This window comes from Ochotona curzoniae, unplaced genomic scaffold, assembly GCF_017591425.1.
Source record: "Ochotona curzoniae isolate NIBS_2020 unplaced genomic scaffold, NIBS_Ocur_1.0 contig_2723, whole genome shotgun sequence".
Taxonomy (NCBI): domain Eukaryota; kingdom Metazoa; phylum Chordata; class Mammalia; order Lagomorpha; family Ochotonidae; genus Ochotona; species Ochotona curzoniae.
This window is the reverse complement of record NW_024465573.1, coordinates 4555098-4572281: the sequence shown is the minus strand read 5'-3', so window position 1 is coordinate 4572281 and position 17184 is coordinate 4555098. Positions and strand designations below refer to the sequence as shown.

The 17184-nt window shown below is 45.1% G+C and overlaps 1 protein-coding gene across 1 annotated transcript in view; it reads left to right on the top strand.

Annotated features, from left to right (window-relative positions):
- The window catches only part of GRIK4 (glutamate ionotropic receptor kainate type subunit 4), a 297510-nt gene that overhangs the window by 270990 nt on the left and 9336 nt on the right, over window positions 1-17184 (top strand). The window contains exons 16-18 of the mRNA XM_040976817.1: window positions 3003-3168; window positions 5942-6167; window positions 9098-9226. Of these exons, the coding sequence (XP_040832751.1) occupies window positions 3003-3168; window positions 5942-6167; window positions 9098-9226 (521 nt within the window). The remainder of the gene's footprint in view (window positions 1-3002; window positions 3169-5941; window positions 6168-9097; window positions 9227-17184) is intronic.

Sequence of the window (17184 nt, the reverse complement as noted above, 5' to 3'; positions counted from 1 at the left end):
CCTGCATTGCTTGCTGCCAGGACAGCAGGTTAGGAACAGTGAATGGAGCCACATCTGTGCTATTTTTGCCCTTTTGGGGTCTAGATACAGGGGAAACCAAGGCAAGAAGCCAGAGTGGGCGAGAAAACAGCTCTCAGCAAAGCCATGATCATTTCCTGGCCTGAAAATGACCTGAGGTGTGAGTGGTTGCGCCTTTGAAGGTATATGCAGATTTATGCAAATCTGAGCCTGCAGCCAGAAGTCCCTGAAGGAAGAAGCTGCCACAGCTCCCCCACCCCTCACCTTTAGCTGCCTTTATTCCTCAGCTTGACTTGTCCATCTCAGTGGATGTGGGAAAATACAAACTCTCTCAGAGGCTCAGAGTTGGGCCTGGGATTCAATGTGTATGGGAATTATTTGAAAAGTGCTCTGTGGATGGATTGGCTATTTTTGATCATTAAGTGAAGAAATGAAAAAGAGTAAGAAGCTTCAAAGGCAAGGTTGCAGGTGCACAGTTTGGCTTCAATCCTAAAAATCCACTATGATTTGGCCGCCACAGCCTACAGAACCTACAACCTTGGGCTCCCTGCTCTTTCTCAATCTGACTGGGCCAAAGGAAAAGGCAAAGTGGTGTTTCCACCTTGGAGGACTGATGGCAGGGACAGAGTCCCATAGGTAACTGCACAGCTGGGAGAGTAACCCCTTCCCCTGTGGAGGTTTCCATGTCCCTGAGAAGTAATGAATATAGTAGGACCCAAGCCACTAGGACAAGGTGTTTACCTATTACCAGGTTGTGCCAGGAAGCCACTGGGTGGGGAGATGGGGCTCATGTCCCCAAGCAGAAGAGATCATCTTGGTGGGGACAATTGCTTCAATATCCCCAAATGCTGAGAAGAAGCCCAGGGAGATAGCTGATGTCAGCTAAGGATGCCCATCTCTTCCCTGCTGGTGCATGCCAAGTCCCATGGCCACTTCTTTCACCTGTCCCAGAAAATCCTTCCTCCTGAGATATCACAGGTGTGAGTTGTGCAGGTCATACCACCCTTAGTCCAGGGACTCTACTGGCCTCTGATGGCATAGCAATGCTGTTTCAGAGCATGTGTGGGAAGGGTCTTGGCACTAATGAGAAGCTAGAGATTGTTAGAGCATCAGTGTGCCTTGCAGACTGTTAGGTCTGTTAGGTTGGGGTCTCGCTTTGGTCATTCCTTGCAGGAGTGAGAGATCAAAAGATAGGCCTATGATGGTCTACCTGGATTGCCTCAGCAAATACCAGTGACAGGAAGTGTCGCTAACAGCTTTACAGCTGATCCTATCCCTGTGACACATCCCTCTGGAGACAATATAAGCATCATTTTGTTTTCCTGCAGAGGCAATGGGCTTGCTCTCTCAGCTGCTTGTACCCTCTGACCTTTTTCCTTCTGAGCAGGGACCTAAACAGTCATGTGGCTGCCCAGGCTGGAGCAGCCACCAGAGTCTAGTGATAGGGCTGAGGGAACCTCCCAACTCTGCCATCACATATACTGCCAAGGTTCATGAACCCATGGTTGTAATCAAGGCAGCTAAGCAGCTGAAGAATGCTGGCTTTCTCTTGGGGGAGGTCATACAAAACAGCTTCCTACAGACCGGAAAAGCTGAGGCCTGGATGAGGAATGAGGCTTAGCATGGAGGGATACCTGGGGCATGCATCCTGAGGCCCAGGCAGTGCAGGCAGCAAAGAGGTGACCCAGTGAATTTCCATCCCATGTTCATCTGAGGGCCTCTTGGTACATCTCTGTATTTCTCACATCCATCCAGTTTTTTGCTGATTAGTGATTACTGATCATTCATGATATATTACCTCATTTGCTCTCCCAACTCTCCAAAGATAGGCAGAGCAGACATTATTACCCCCATTTATCAGACAAATGGGCTCAGGGAGGGTAGGAGATGCTTTTTCCGTGGGCTCACAGGTGGAATGTGACAAAGCCACAACTAAAAGCAGCTCACCTCGCTGGTGGTCTGTAATGCGGATGTGCCCACTAATTTTGGGGCAACCCTGATGCTTTGTTCTTGGGGAGCAGCCAGCAGGTGTTATTGGTCATGGTGCTGAAAGAGGTAGTGGAACTCCATGCGTTAGTTGGCAGAGATTTATACTGGGTAAAGCACTATTAGCCCAGGCTCTCTGATTCAGACTCTGATTCCCCGGCCCAAACTGTACTGCAGTCTATCTTTGAACCCATTCTGTGAATAAGGATTGGGGAACAGATTGATGCTGTTGGCCAAATGGGAAAAGACACATTTAACCTGCTAAAGTGAATAAACTAGTTTTTAATGGCTTTAGTGTCTGTACTGCCTGAGTTTTAAAATTTGGCTAATTTTAAATGAGTTCCATCTATTCATTTATTTTAACATCACTATCCTGAGTACACTCTGATTCCAGCTGTCCAGCAGCTTAAAGGTGTTTTCACCTCTTCATCTTCCTTAAAGGCTTACTACTGCTAGAACATGTGGAACTGATTGTAAAACGTTGGCAGGGTGTTTCTTGTCTCTGAGCCTCAGTTTCCTCACCTGTAAAGTTGGGGTGAGGATTTTGATTCCCAAGGTTGTAGGGCTTCCAATGATATATTGCAGGTAGCTGTATCTGATGTTCAACATGTGGAGAAGGCAGTTGGTCAGCACACTTGCTCACTGAGCACAGCTCTCAGAGAGACACTGTTAGCTCAACCATTAGTTCATGGCTTCTGGTTCCCTATACTATCTGAAGTACATGGACTACACTTCTATTGAATGATAACCTCATAATCACCTCCTTTATGGAGTAAGGAGAAAGGTTAACCATCTTCTTCCAGGCCATGCTCACAAGCTTGATTCATTTCTGTTGGGCATCATTTGCACTGCCTCCATTTCCTTCCTCCACTAAGCCAAACACCTCCTTCCAAAGAGAGACGTCTGGTCTCTTCCATGTCTCAGCAGGTCTGGGGCTGGAAACAGGGACTCCTGGGAGCCCCCAGGCAGTGATGACTTGCTGGTCTTTTCCTCCGTAGGTGGGCATTCACGCTGATCATCATCTCATCCTACACGGCCAATCTGGCAGCCTTCCTGACTGTGCAGCGCATGGAGGTGCCCATTGAATCAGTGGACGACCTGGCCGACCAGACTGCCATTGAGTATGGCACAATTCATGGAGGCTCCAGCATGACCTTCTTCCAAGTAAACCCCATTTGGTTGCTCACCTCCACTGGGGATGGGGCAGAATAAGGAGGAGATGTTTCTCTGCCATAGGTGAAAACATCTTGATCATCTCACATGCTCTCTTTTGAACATCAAGTTTGAAGGTCTGCATGGAGCTCAATTTTCTCCTGCTCCACAGAATACCAATGGAATGAGACTCCAAAGTGTGATTGTATGAGATGATGTTAGGTGTAAGGTAGAACTATTTTCAGAATATTACTGTTTCGTGCTTATTTTCATGGGTGTCAGGAGTCAAATGCTTTTTAAAAATATTACTGCATAGAATGGATCTGATTATTTATTATTTATTTGAAAGGCTGAGTTACAGGGAGAGAGAGAGAGAACCTCCATCCACTGCTTCTCTTTCAAAATGGCTGCAGTGGCTGGAGCTGCACTGGTCCAAAGATAAGAACCAGGAACTTCTTCTGGGGTTCCTCCATAGAAACAAAGGCCCAAGTACACAGGCCATCCTCTGCTGCTTTCCCAGGCCTTAAGCTGGATAGAAAGTGGAACAGCCAGGACTTGAACTGATGCCCATATGGGATGCCAGTGCTACAGGTGGAGGCTTTACCAGCCATGCCACAGTACCAGCCCCAATGTGTGCCTAAATTTTTAAAGTGAGTTAAATTTTAGAAGTAGGGCTTGACAATACAAGATTCAGATTGGCTAGAAATGGAGTTTGAGGAACACTACATTAAGACGAACCAGTTTCAATGATTCTGGGCTCTGGATACATCTCTGATGGAGGTCTTGCTGACTTCTTTGAAATCTCTTTATAAGGCCCAGAAGAAGGCTGGCCACAATGGTCATGTTTGTCAGTGTGACAGAGTTGACAAAACAGTAATTTCCAGATGATTCAAGATCTCTGAAGTAGACGACTTCCCTGGGGTCCACTTCTAAGCAGCCTAAAATCTAAGAGGCTCATTTTTTTAAAAATTGTTATTAACATTGTATTATGTGATACAGTTTTATAGGCACTGGGGATTCCCCCCACCCCTCCCACACCCCTCCCCCTATAGTGGATTCCTCCACCTTGCTGCATAACCACAGTTCAAGTTCAGTTGAGATTCCTTCATTGCAAGCATATACCTAGCATAAAGTCCAGCATCCTTTTGTCCAGATAAGTTCAGTGGCCTCTTGGGGAGACCTTCTCTGGTCTGAAGGTAGAGCTAACAGAGTAAAGTTCCGGTCAGTTAAAATCCCCAACAAAACATCAGCATCAATATACAACGTTATGGAATTAATTGACATAGTATTGAGTAAACAATATGTTAAAAATAATGCAAGTTCAATTCTTCAAAACATCTGGGTTGAGACAGTATCAATGACAGGTTCAAAAAATAACAATCAACCAAGCAAAAATTACAGGTTAAATCAAGGCAAACATGTGGTATCTAACCTTTTGGGCTTCGCTCATTTCCCTTAGCATTATAGTTTCCAGTTGGGCCCATTTAGCCACAAAGAACTGCATTTTGTTTTTTTTAATAGCTGAGTAGTATTCCATGGAGTAGATGAACCAAAGCTTTCTTATCCAATCTTCTGCTGATGGGCATTTCGGTTGCTTCCATATTTTTGCAATTACTGATTGTGCTGCTATGAACATAGGGATGCATGTTGGTTTGTTGTGAAATAGGTGTTTTGGATATATTCCTAGGAGTGCTATTGCTGGGTCATATGGTATGCAGATTTTGAGTTGTTTGAGTGTTCTCCAGACTGATTTCCATAAAGGCTGTACCAACTTGCAGCTCCACCAGCAGTGGAGTAGGGTTCCCTTTTCCCCGCATCCTCACCAACAAGTGTTGTTGGTGTTCTTGTTTATGTGGGCCAATCTTACTGGTGTTAGGTGGTACCTCATCGATGTCTTAATTTGGATTTCCCTTATTGCCAGGGAACTGGAGCATTTTTTCATATGTTTGTTTGCCATTTGGGCTTGTTCCTTTGTGAAATGTTTGCCCATTTCCCGAGCCCATTTCTTGAGTGGCTTGTTTGTTTTGGTTTTTTGGTTGTTTTGGAGTTCTTTGTATATTCTGGAGATTAGCCCACTATCTCCTACATAGTGCGGGAAGATCTTCTCCCTTTCTGTGGGTTGCTTTTTTACTTTGCTGATTGTTTCCCTTGCTGTACAGAAGCTTAAGAAGCTCATTTTTACATGAAGAAAGTCCAAGGCTTCCCATTCCCTCTTTTTCTGTTCATGTCTCAGGACTTGTTGCCTCAGAGACCAGTGAAGGCATCATGCAAACACAGGGTTTGGACAGATCCCCAAAATTCATTGTTTCATTGCTTTTTGTAACACAGAATCTAGAATTGGATTGATGGATTGGCTTAAAAGTGGTTGGGAAAATTGCAGGTTCTGCTTCTTCACATGGGGTCTCTATGGAACTCCTGAATAAAGCTGAGTTCACTGACCTAGACCAAATGACAGTGCAGGGACCCAACCCAAATTTGAATTATCCCACCGGAAACTGGAGGTTGGCAGCAGAAGACCTGTCTGGAGTAGATGAAACAAACCCAGTGAACAAGCTGTAAGCAGAATACACAGTGCTTTAGGGCCCTGCAGTTTCCCTATCTTCCTATGAAAATTGTCAAGGACACAACTCCCTGTCCAGCTGTTAAACAGTGGCAGTGAACTTCTTGAGAGAGGAGCTAGAGTAGCAGAAGGCCAGCACCTGAAGGCCCACTCTGACTCCCTTCCTTTGAAAGTCTACATTTCCTTTCTGTTTCCCAATCCTGCTGCCTTTTGATCTTTCCCCAGAATTCCCGCTACCAGACCTATCAGCGCATGTGGAATTACATGTATTCCAAGCAGCCCAGTGTGTTTGTGAAGAGCACGGAGGAGGGGATCGCCAGGGTGTTGAATTCCAACTACGCCTTCCTACTGGAGTCCACCATGAACGAGTACTATCGGCAGCGAAACTGCAACCTCACTCAGATTGGGGGCCTGCTGGACACCAAGGGCTATGGGATTGGCATGCCAGTCGGTATGCAGGAGAGGAACAGCCTCCGTGGGTAGCTTCATCCAGGCAGGGTTAGGAGAGCTAAAACCACTGTAGGCAGCGTTAAATTCAAGGATCCCTGTTGCGTGACTTTTGGGGGGCATTTTCAAGGTTAAAAACAAACAAACACATACATCCACTAATCAGTGATCAGTGCTCGACTCATATTATTACAGGTCTAGTTGACTGGTTATTAATCAATTATTAAAGGAATAATCATCAAAGAACATATTGATGCCCATGGTGGATACTTTATGCCTTTTGCGTCTCCTCTCTTCTCCTTCCTGTCCCTTGACCATTCCTACATTGATTGACATCTCTATTAAGAAGGAAGGAAGAAGGAAGAGATGGCAAACTCAAATAAATTAATTTTGCTCTTTGTCAGTGTCCCCAGTAAAGATTTGACTGACGTGACAGGATGAGATGGCTTTCAAATTATTTGTCGGTTTCACTGATCCATCTACTCTGAGTCAGCGGGGGCCTCTGGGAGGCAGCAGTTCTGGCATTCAGCTTGCTGACTGAGCACCATCCGATTTTGTTGTGGAGGGCAGGATGGAGGATCAAAGCTGTGCCTTTTAAAGGAGCCCTTCCCTGCTGATAGTTACCAGGGTAACACATGCTTAGCTGTTCTGATTTTGGAGGGGATTTCCATGTACCCTTCTCCCCAACACATACCCTAGAGAGCCACTACCTTATGGGACTGTGCTCTTGTCTAGTGTTGGACAAGGCACCCAGAGGGGAGACTGGACTTGAGGCCACCAGGTCAGTATGCACATCGTTGTAGTTGTATTGCATATCTATTCTGCTAATCTTTGCCTAACTTGGAATCAGAAAGCCTTGGGAATGCATCCTGGCTACCAACCATGGTACCTTAGATAGTTTACTTAACCTCTCCCAGCCTCAATGGTCTCATTAATAAAAATAGAATTCTAATACCTACCTCATTAGGTCTTTGTAAGGATTAAACATGAGAATCTGGTCTGACTTTTCTTGGTGTTCATCCTTAGCTCATCTTAAAGAATATTAGTGTTCTTCCCACACTCTCCATAGTTCCCTGTAGATGACTTCTTAAGTACTGATCAGAAACTAAGCAAATGAACATAGCAATTATGTGATCTATCCCTGACCACCTGTGTAGATTCTAACACCAGTAGTTATATAAGTTGGAGGCCTCACTCAGAGCACTTGGAACCTATACACCCTTTGCTTGCTATCCAAGTGCATTGATGCCCATCAGTATAGCAGATTATGGGCCCCTTTGAGAAATGCATTGATTGGTTATTTCTTTCAAAATGGTGTGGTGAACCACAAAAGGTATACTTCCAGCTTTTCATCAAACTTAAACAAATTGTCAAATGCCCTAAAAAGTTTTCATGGAACAGAAGTTGGAGGAAGTTGAGGTATAACAGACCAACTTGAGAAATTTCTATCCTTAACCAAGGGAAAAGCACTTGTTCTGTGTTGGACAACATGGTATGTTCACATTCTATGCCACTCACTCATTGCGCCTACAAAATAGATGTGTTTATTTCCTGTAGAGGACAGTGCACTACTCTGAGCAGATAAGTCACTTGTGCAAGGTCATAGACCCAGTAGAGAAGCTGGGCTGGGCATAAGCTAAGAGGCTTGTCTCCAAATAGGATGCCTTGTTTGCCAGACCATGTAACCTAACAGGTCCCAGAAGCAAGATAAGAATGGCAAGGCAGGAAAGTGTGCTGTGGCTATCATAGTTTTTTTTTTTTTTAACATCAGGCTGGGAAAAAAAATTACCTAGTCCGTTGATGAAGAGACAAGCATTTGCCACTTTTAAGTAGAAGATAAGAACCTCACTATAGAATAAGCAACATGGTCAGATCCAGAAAAATCGAAACAGAAAAATGAACAAGATGTAAAGTTAATCAGGTGATCCAGGTGCCAAGTGGGCAAATTTCTTTAGTACCTGGTGTATTGTGAGGTTGGGTTGAAATTGCTTGAAATCTCTTCCTAGGATGGACAATTGGCTCTAAATCCAGAGTACTTGTTAATCTCACCACCTAACCACATCTGTAGAAGCATTCACTGCAGTGTATGTTAAGTCCCTACTTCCTGTATACAAGTCTCCAGTGATGCCCTCCCAGATCAGTGATACAGACACATGAAGTACTGTTGGCTTGGGGTGGGTGTGTCAAGCACAGGTGTGTGTGTGTGTGTCTAGTAAGGAAGATTCTACTGCAGAGGTGTCACAGTCAGAGATCTGGGACTGAATCTAGTTCCTTACCTTTCAGAGTGTGGTCTCTGACAGGCAGCATGGGTGCCACCTCAGAGCTTGTTAGAAATACAGAATATCAGGTCCCACTCCAGACCTCCTGTATCAAAAGTCTGCATTTTAACAAAATCCCCAGGTGCTTCCCATGCACATTAGATTTGGAAAAACACTCAGCTATTTGTTTCATGCTTCTGCCTGAATCCTTCACCACCGTCTTTTCCCCTTGAGCCATCTGTGTGTACCAGGCCATCATTGAGCTTGGGCATGGAATCTGGACAGCTTAGTTATTTTCCAGGCTCTTGGAAGCTTTTGCTTAATGATCTCAGACCTCAGACCTCAGCCTGTGCTGGGACATTGAGCTTTCCATAGCTTCTTTTGAGTCAGTTTTTGTGATTAAACTTAAATTCTAGAATCAAAGCTCCTTGATAATACTCCATTATAATTTTTTAAATGCGCTTGGTAGAGCGAAGCCTTCTGTTAGAAGAATGAGGGAGGAACGGAGGACATAAGGTGACAGATGTGGCCCTGTGGTGGGCCTTGCCTGCCGTGCCATCTACCCTCCTGCAGTGACAGCAGACAGAGTGTCCAGAAGGTGTGCAGCAAAAGGGAAGGGAAGGGCCACCCACAGGACACTCACATCCTTTGTCTGGGCTCCCCTGTGACTCCACAGGCTCAGTTTTCCGGGACGAGTTTGATCTGGCCATCCTGCAGCTACAGGAGAACAACCGCCTGGAGATCCTGAAGAGGAAATGGTGGGAAGGGGGGAAATGTCCGAAGGAGGAGGATCACAGAGCTAAAGGTAAGGGTGTTCAGGGCCTCCCAAGTCCTGCCCAAATTCTAGCTAAGGACTAGTTTGACATATGGACATCGGGCCCTGGAAGGTGGGGGGATGGGTTGAGGCAGGAGGAGGGGGATGGGAATGGATCCTGGTCCACAGCATTGCACACTGCAGGCACCCAAGGGTGCCCATCTGTGTCACAGGTCTTGCTGAATGAAGATCCTCTCCCCCACTGTGCAGCTGCAACACTTCTCTGTCATTCTGTACCTGTGCAATTGCTCTCACCTCATATCCTTTCCCATTCTTGTATCCTTGCAGTATATTCTCCCCCCCCCCTCCCTGCAGCCTGAGAGATTCTTTTGTAAAATGCAAATTAGGTTGCATCATTCCCTTGAACAAATCATCTAGGGCTTCCTATCTCACACAGAACAAAACCTAAGCTTTCTGGAGCCTTGGGGTCCCACGTGATTCATTCCCACCTGACCTCCCTTTTTCTTTTCTGCTCCCCAAGTCTTCCTCCCTGATTGTCCCACCCCCTCCTCCTGGCCTCCCTGGGGAAGCTGCCCTCAAAGAAGTTCTCACTCCCTCTCCTTTGTGTCTTTGTCTTCCTACCTCTATTTCTCTGTGCAGTTCTCATCATTCCCATGTGATATTTTCCATGAGTCTTTGTTTGTTAAGGTCTTTGCTATTGGAATGAAAGCTTCCCAACAGCAGAGTATATCTTCTTCACAGGGCCTGGCCCATCAATTTTTTATTGAATGAGTGAATGAATGTTGTAGGGTTGACCAGAAATGTTACTGGCTGTATGTGTAGGTAAAGAAGATGAAGGGTCACTGAGCACCCTGGGTTTCTGGTAGGGGTACCACATACCCTCGCTTGTCCAAGGGAGTTTTATAGACTAGTTGACACATGTTAGCCATTTTAAAGTATCTTTCATTTTCAAAGTATCTTGGTTTGGACAATGAATCAAATGGTCACCCTACTGCTGCCTTGCTAAAATATGCAACAGATTTACCTGCATGTCCCCTAGGAAGGCAGCGGAGGAGAAAAATGATGGATAGCCTATGCTTGCCTTTGTGCTCAGTGTGAAGGATTATCCCCAGTGAGACAGCAGATGAGTGATTGTGCATTTCCAAGTGGAGAGGTCTCCAGAATATGGGTCTGTGGACCAAATCTTTTGTAAGGAGGCGAGGAAGTGCTGTTCCCATAGGAGCCCAGTGGGACTTAATACTTTTAACTTATCATGCTCCAGAGCCAATGAGAGGGAGCAATGGACTCTAGATCATGGACAAATGTCACGGGTGCTAGTCTGTGAGGTCATGCAAATCAATTAGATATTGTTTCTTTTTTTTTTTAAGGTTTATTTGCTTATTTACAATGTGGAACAAAAGAGAGAGAGGAGAGGGAGTCTTTCCATCCTCTGGTTCATCTCTCAGACGGCTGCAGCAGCTAGTGCTAGAGTGAAACGAAGAGCCAGGTCTCTCCATCTAGGTCCCTCACATGGATGGCAGGGATCCACGAACTCAGGCCACCTTCTACTGCTTCCCAGGTCCATTAGGAGGGAGTTGGGTTAGCAGCAGAGTAGCCAAAGGGACACTCTCATATGGGAAGCAGGCATCACAAGTGGTGACATAACCCACTATGCCACAGTACTGATTCCATAGCCCTTGTTGCTTTGTAAAGTGGACAGAGTGACCAGCACACAAGAATATTGCCATGAAGGTGGAATGAAATAAGCATAGAGCTTGAATCTTCTAGTAGCCATTATATTGCTGCTGATTTGTGTGCCCTGGTGTGCTACACTCAGAACTCCAGGGCAGTCTGATTCTGTTAGCTGTTGGCAGAGGAGTTATTATCAACAGCCAGTCAGTCATTCAGTGAGATGCCCCAGCACATCATCACATGAAGGAAAGAAAGTGCTCTAAGCTTACTATCGAGGAGTCTATAGTGAATTCTGGAAATAACACCAACATTTTCAAAGTGATTCACAAATAATTTTATCTAGAATAATTAGTAATAATAAAGATAGCTCCAGCAAGCTGGCACTGAAAAATTGAGGGGGTAGAGGGTGGTGTGCAGAGGAGGTTAGCTCTATTATTCATTCAGGGGAAAAGATACAATGCAGATGCCAAGGAAAGTGTCAGGACATTTTTGTGGACTGGAAAGAGTAACCCGGTTTTGACGATGCTCTAACTGCATAGGTAGGACCCCTGGGAAGAGACTATAGAGGGCAGATAAGCACCTCAGTTAAGGCTCCTGTGGAGACAGGAATCCATTCAGTGGACAGAGCTGTGTATAGGCTTTGGAGGGGGTGCAAGTAGAAAAGGGATTTGTGTCCAGGAATTGGGTGGCATAGAGGGTTTGTAGGAGGGAAGGTGTGAGTTGGAAAGTGCTACTCCACCAACCCCTGCCCACAAAAATACACATGGTTTGGAAACTATTTTAAAAAGACTATAAAAGGGGTAGTTAAAACGAAGCTGAATTTGTTCGTGTTAATGTTTTTGTGATAATGAACTCCAGAATGGCGGAAAACAGCACCATCCTACAGGGGTGCACAGGGAGACGGTGCACTATCTGAAGTGAGCATGGAGAGGTGGACCCAATGACCAAAATAGAGTTGGGTGCCTCCTGTGAGTCTGGATGGAGCATCCAACAGACTACCCTGCAATACATGGTCTCCTCTGCTTGAATGGTGGTACCTCACACCCAGACCCAGACTCGGGCACGGGCCCTAGCCTCTCCTATAGAGTGTGACTCATAGTTAGCAACTCAGTGTTTATGGGAGTGTGATCAAAGTTACCACTGTTCATCAAAAGCCACCAGTGTCTCTGTTCTCCTGGACAATGGTGTCTTGATTGTTTGCAGTCACCTTCATGAACAGCCTTCACCCTTGACAGCTGTCTACTCTGTCTGCTGCTCCTGCCTCTAACTGCCCATGTCCAGTGATGCAGAAACTGGAGGCTGGACAAAGCTTAAGTGCCAATGGCAGAGGACTCAGAGCAATGCAGGAACCTCCAAAGACTTCCTCTTAACCTTTCAAACCTAGCGTTAAGCTTCTGTTTGAGATGTCCTGGACTTCTGCTCTTTAACCTGATCCCACTGGAATTCTTGAGATTTGCTACTACTTGCCCCATCAGTCTGGTTCCCTGTTTCATCTCTGACTCCTGAAGTCAACCACACGACGTTCCCCTTTGTGTGCTGTTTATGATGTGAATTTGTGTCCTCTGGTCATCCCTGTGGAAAATCTAAATAGAAGCAGCAAAATTGGCAAGCCAAGGTTGCTGACACAAGATGTGGCTGCCTTAAATACTTCTCTCAGGAACCTCAATTTAGACCATTGGCCATTTTAGATCCTACCCAAAGTCTATGAACTCTTTTTAATATCTCTCACTTCCTAAAAATGGAGCTCATTAAGCTGTCACCCTCCTGTGCACCTGTTCTACCAACAGCTGCTAGGATGGCTCTGCTCTGTGAAACAAGCATTTAAAAAAAGATTTATTTATTTATTTATTTATTTATTTATTTATTTATTTATTTATTTATTTGGTGGAGCAGCAGAGAGAGGAGGTGAGAGAGAAGAAAGAGACAGAGAAAAGGTGTGTGAGAGAGGGAGAGGGAGATCTGCCATCTTTTGGCTCACTCTAAGTGACTGAAACAGCCAGGATAGTTCAAAGGCTGGAACCAAGAACTCCATCCTGGTTCTCCCAATCTGCCAAGAACCCAGTTATTTGGGCCATCTTGTACTACCTTCTCAAGTGCATTAGCAGGGACATTGGTTAGAAGCAGGGCAGTTGAGACTCAAACTGGCACTTTGCCAAGGAGGGATGCTAGCATTACCATGTGGTCCCTTAACCCACTGCCACTAAGCCAGTCCTCCCAGTTTTGCCAGCTTTGATAAAATCTGAGGTCATATGCCCTGGGTCAGGTGGACCCTCCCTTCAGGTAGTCTAGTTGTAACAGGCACTATGAAACACCCTTGAGCCTCCATTTCCTTTGCTAGAAAATAAAGGTAATGATTGCATGGCCACTTCCCAGGGCTGTTGTGAGCACTAAATGAGATAAATCATGCTAAGCACTCTACAGTGTGCCTGGCACACAGGAAATTGAAACTAATTTCAACTCAAAGTCTAGGCCTAAAGGAGCAATTAAGGCACAAGGAGAGGGCTAACAGTGCCCCAAGCTGCCAGTATTCCCATCTATGCTATGCTGCTTACGGCTAAGTAGCTCTTGAAAAATCAGCTCTTAGGACATTTGTGTTTGTGGAGAATGACAATCTCCACGGACACTGAGTGACTCAAGGGTAGGGATTGTGTCTTTCATTTTATCCCCAATGTCCAGCACATCACCCAACATTGTTATCTGATGGAAGAATGAACAGCGAAGAAGGAGTGAGTGAATGGAAAACACTGAAAGTCCTTCTGACTAAGTGCCAGTTAGTACCATTCTGCACTGGATTAGGTACTCTCTTCACTGTTTCCTCCTAAGCAAGGGATACATGCATATAGCTCTCCTTGTATTCACTCAGCCAACATGATTGTAAACCCCAGCGTAGCAGGTGCTGAAGTCATAAAAAGATGTAAGATGTGGCCTTGCCTTTCAGACATTTGGAATCTAGGAAGAAGTGTTCATTGTTGCTTTAACAAAGTCATGAAGGAATTGTTGAGAGACATAGGAGAAATAATTTGGTAGAAACAGAGAAGACTTTGTAGAAGCATTTGATCTTGACCCTGAAACATCCTTTTGCCATTGCTGCTTTAAGAATATTGTGGAGCACAGGTGTTGCACTCAGAACTTGCCCTGGATAAGTAGAATGAGACTGGAGTTAAGAGGGCCTTGAAAACTAAGAAAAGCATTGGACTGCAAGCAATTCTGTCTCAAACATCTTCAATGAAAGAGCCACTGGCAGAGATTAGATTGAGCTCATGAGGATCTGGAACATAGCCCAAAGCAGAGTGCCATCCTATGAATTTTCTTAAAGACTTCTGTTTTATCAAAAAAAAAGACCTTGGGAATTTAACATTTTACTCCATAATATATTTTTTAAAATGTTTTTCTTATCCCAGCTCTAGGCAAAAAAAAAAAATAGTGTTCCCAGGATGATGTCCTATTGCTTTACCACACACTCTGGTACCAACAATGCATTGGACCAAATTTGAGGGAGGCAAGATCATTGGTTCTAGGTTGAGAGGTGGCACCATTGAAAACAGGCACTGTGGAATGGAGTTCTGAGCCCTTGATGGCATTCTTAATACCAGGGAACAGTTATTTCACTGGGAGAAACAAAGTGAAATTAGGGTTCCAAAACCAGATCTTAGAGCTCATAGCAGAGATGATGTTCTTGGAAGGCAAGGCATTTGACTTGCGAGAGAAGCATGTCAGAAGTCGAGATTATGGGAGGACCCTAGTATCCCTCTGACGGCTGGAGAGGAGCCCGTATCATTCATGTAACTAACTGGAAGTCCTAGATTATAAGGAGGAGAGTTTAACTTGCTTCTGGAGTTGGGCCAGTATATGTCATGCCACATTGGAGAAGGGTATGATAAATATTTTTTATGGTCCTGGGGCAGAGAGAACCCCATGAGTAGCCTAAATTTGCCAGGACCCAGACAAGGACATGGGGAAATGAAGTAGAATTCAGTGTTGGATCAGACGCCTGTCTCCACCTCAAGGGATTGTATCTAGTAGTCTTCCTTCCCAACCCAAAGCCCAAAGTATACCCCAGGGAGAAGGGAGAATAGAGGCAACAGTGAATTTAAAACTGAAATGCTGAAAAGTCTCTATGTATTTTATAATCAAATGGAAATGGACATGTGAGGCACACATTAGATTTATTTACAGGAAAATAAAGTTATAATGATTGCAGAAGTGAGTGTTGGAAGTTCTACCATATTCTTCAGGGGTTTCAGAAGACCTCTCTGACAGCAGAGATCTGAACAGATGGAGAGGAGAGACAGAGAAGAGGATCGGGGCAAAGTGTGAGCAGAAGGCCTCTGAGCTGCACACAGGGACCAATGCTTCCTGGAGTGGAGAAGAGAACTGAGCAGATGAAGAGGGAAAACTTGAAGCAGAAGTTACCCTGCCCGGGAGCCATCCAACAGTGTCTGTGAACTTATCCATCTACAAGCATCCTTTGGAGCAAAGGGTTGTGATGTTTAATAAGAGGCAGCATGGCGGGTGGGGTGAAGCTGTCTCTGAGATGCTGTTACAGATCTCACAGAAGCCAGGGCCTCCATTGCCAGTTTAACATGGTGGCCCCTTTTCTGCCGTGGAGCCAAAGTGAACGTTATTGAGAGGCCTTAAGCTTTTTTGACCAAATGAAACTCCATCTGGCCCTCCTTGAGCCAAGCATGAAGACTAGCCTCAAATAAGAAGCACTGTGGCTGGATCACTCTGGTTAATTAATCAACAGCTCAAGAGACTTGGAAAAGCAGAGCTAGCATAACCAAAAAGACCCTGTCTTTCAAGTGTTTAAGTGGTCACTGGGAGGGGAGCCGGAGGAATTGAACAGAGAATAGTAGGTTTGAATTACTTTTTGCAGCAGTTTTTTCTTACAATTTGAAGTACTGGCTGTTACATGCACCTAAATGAACAAAATGAAGAGGGAACAGGTAGAGAGCAATAGAGGTGCAGGGAACAATGGACGGGGTCCTTTTCAGAGATCTCAGAAAAAGGGTGCAGCTCTAGGCAATTGGGTTTCAATTAGGATGGAACAGACAATGTGTCTGTGTCCAACATAATCCTTTTCTACCTTGTTATCCTATTAAAATGTGAGATGTTGCATAGAATAAGAGCCAGTGCTCACCCAGCTTCTAATCCAGTATTACAGTTCAAATATCACTGTTGGACCCTGGAGTTGAATTTTAACAGTGGGATGATACCACCCACCCTGAGCCTTTTTGCCAGGTCCTGTAATGGTGGCTCTGGCCAGGGCCACAGCTTCGACCCATGACTCCTTCTTTTCCCTTACTCTCTCTGCCTATAGCTACATAACCATCTACCTTCCCGAACCCCTGAAAAACCAAACAGCAGATCACATGGAGACTGGAAATTGCAAAAGGGACAGTAGGCTTTATGCCAAGCAGTTTCGTTTTCATCTTTCCCTTTCAAAAGCTCTTCTTTTTTTTTTTTAAATTTATTTTCTCACTCGGTTCCTATAAAAAGAAATATCACTAGCTGCTCCATAGAGGCTGGCATCCCAATTCAAGGAGATTGGATTACTGGAGGCTTTGTAGCACCATCACTAGACAGAAAGGTGGCTGGTGAACTCCAAGGAAATTAAATACCTTTATCTGGAAAAACAAGGGCTCACAATCAGGCTTCAAAGGAACATAAATATACCACCAGGCTGTGAAAATCAGGGTCCCCTTTCAGAAATGGAAGAGAGACTGGTGGCATTGACTCACACAATCCTTGGAGAACAGGAAGTTGGCTGTCTAGCACAGTGGCAATGGATAGGGGCGCCATCTTAGCAAGGATGGGGGTGAGCAGTGGGGGAGAGCACTCCCGGGATACTTGCCTCTATCTTTCTTCTCAGGGGCCCAGTGTAGCTTTCCCAGTTCTCCGGTTTCTCCATGGAGAGCCCAGGCTGGACACCTGAATGTGGGAAGTTGAGATAATATCTCCCAGATAGACTGCAGAGAAAGCTTCTTCCTGATCCAATCAGATCAGTTGCTGAGACACTGGGGATGGTTGATGGGGGGAGGAGTGGGGGAACCTCCAGGAGACCTGCCAGGAAACAGAGGCAAATATGACACAGCAATGAGAAAGACCACAACCCATTTCTGTTGGAACGCTGGGCCAAGACTAAGCGCATTAATTGTCCACCCCAATTTGATACAGGTACAGGTGGTGTGGTTTTAGTCTGTCATGAACAAGTTAACCTAGTACTATCTACACCTTGATGTCCATGTTACAAGAATGGGAGCAAGAACAGTGCCTATTTCACAAGGATTGAGTTAAAACATTTAGTATGGTAACCT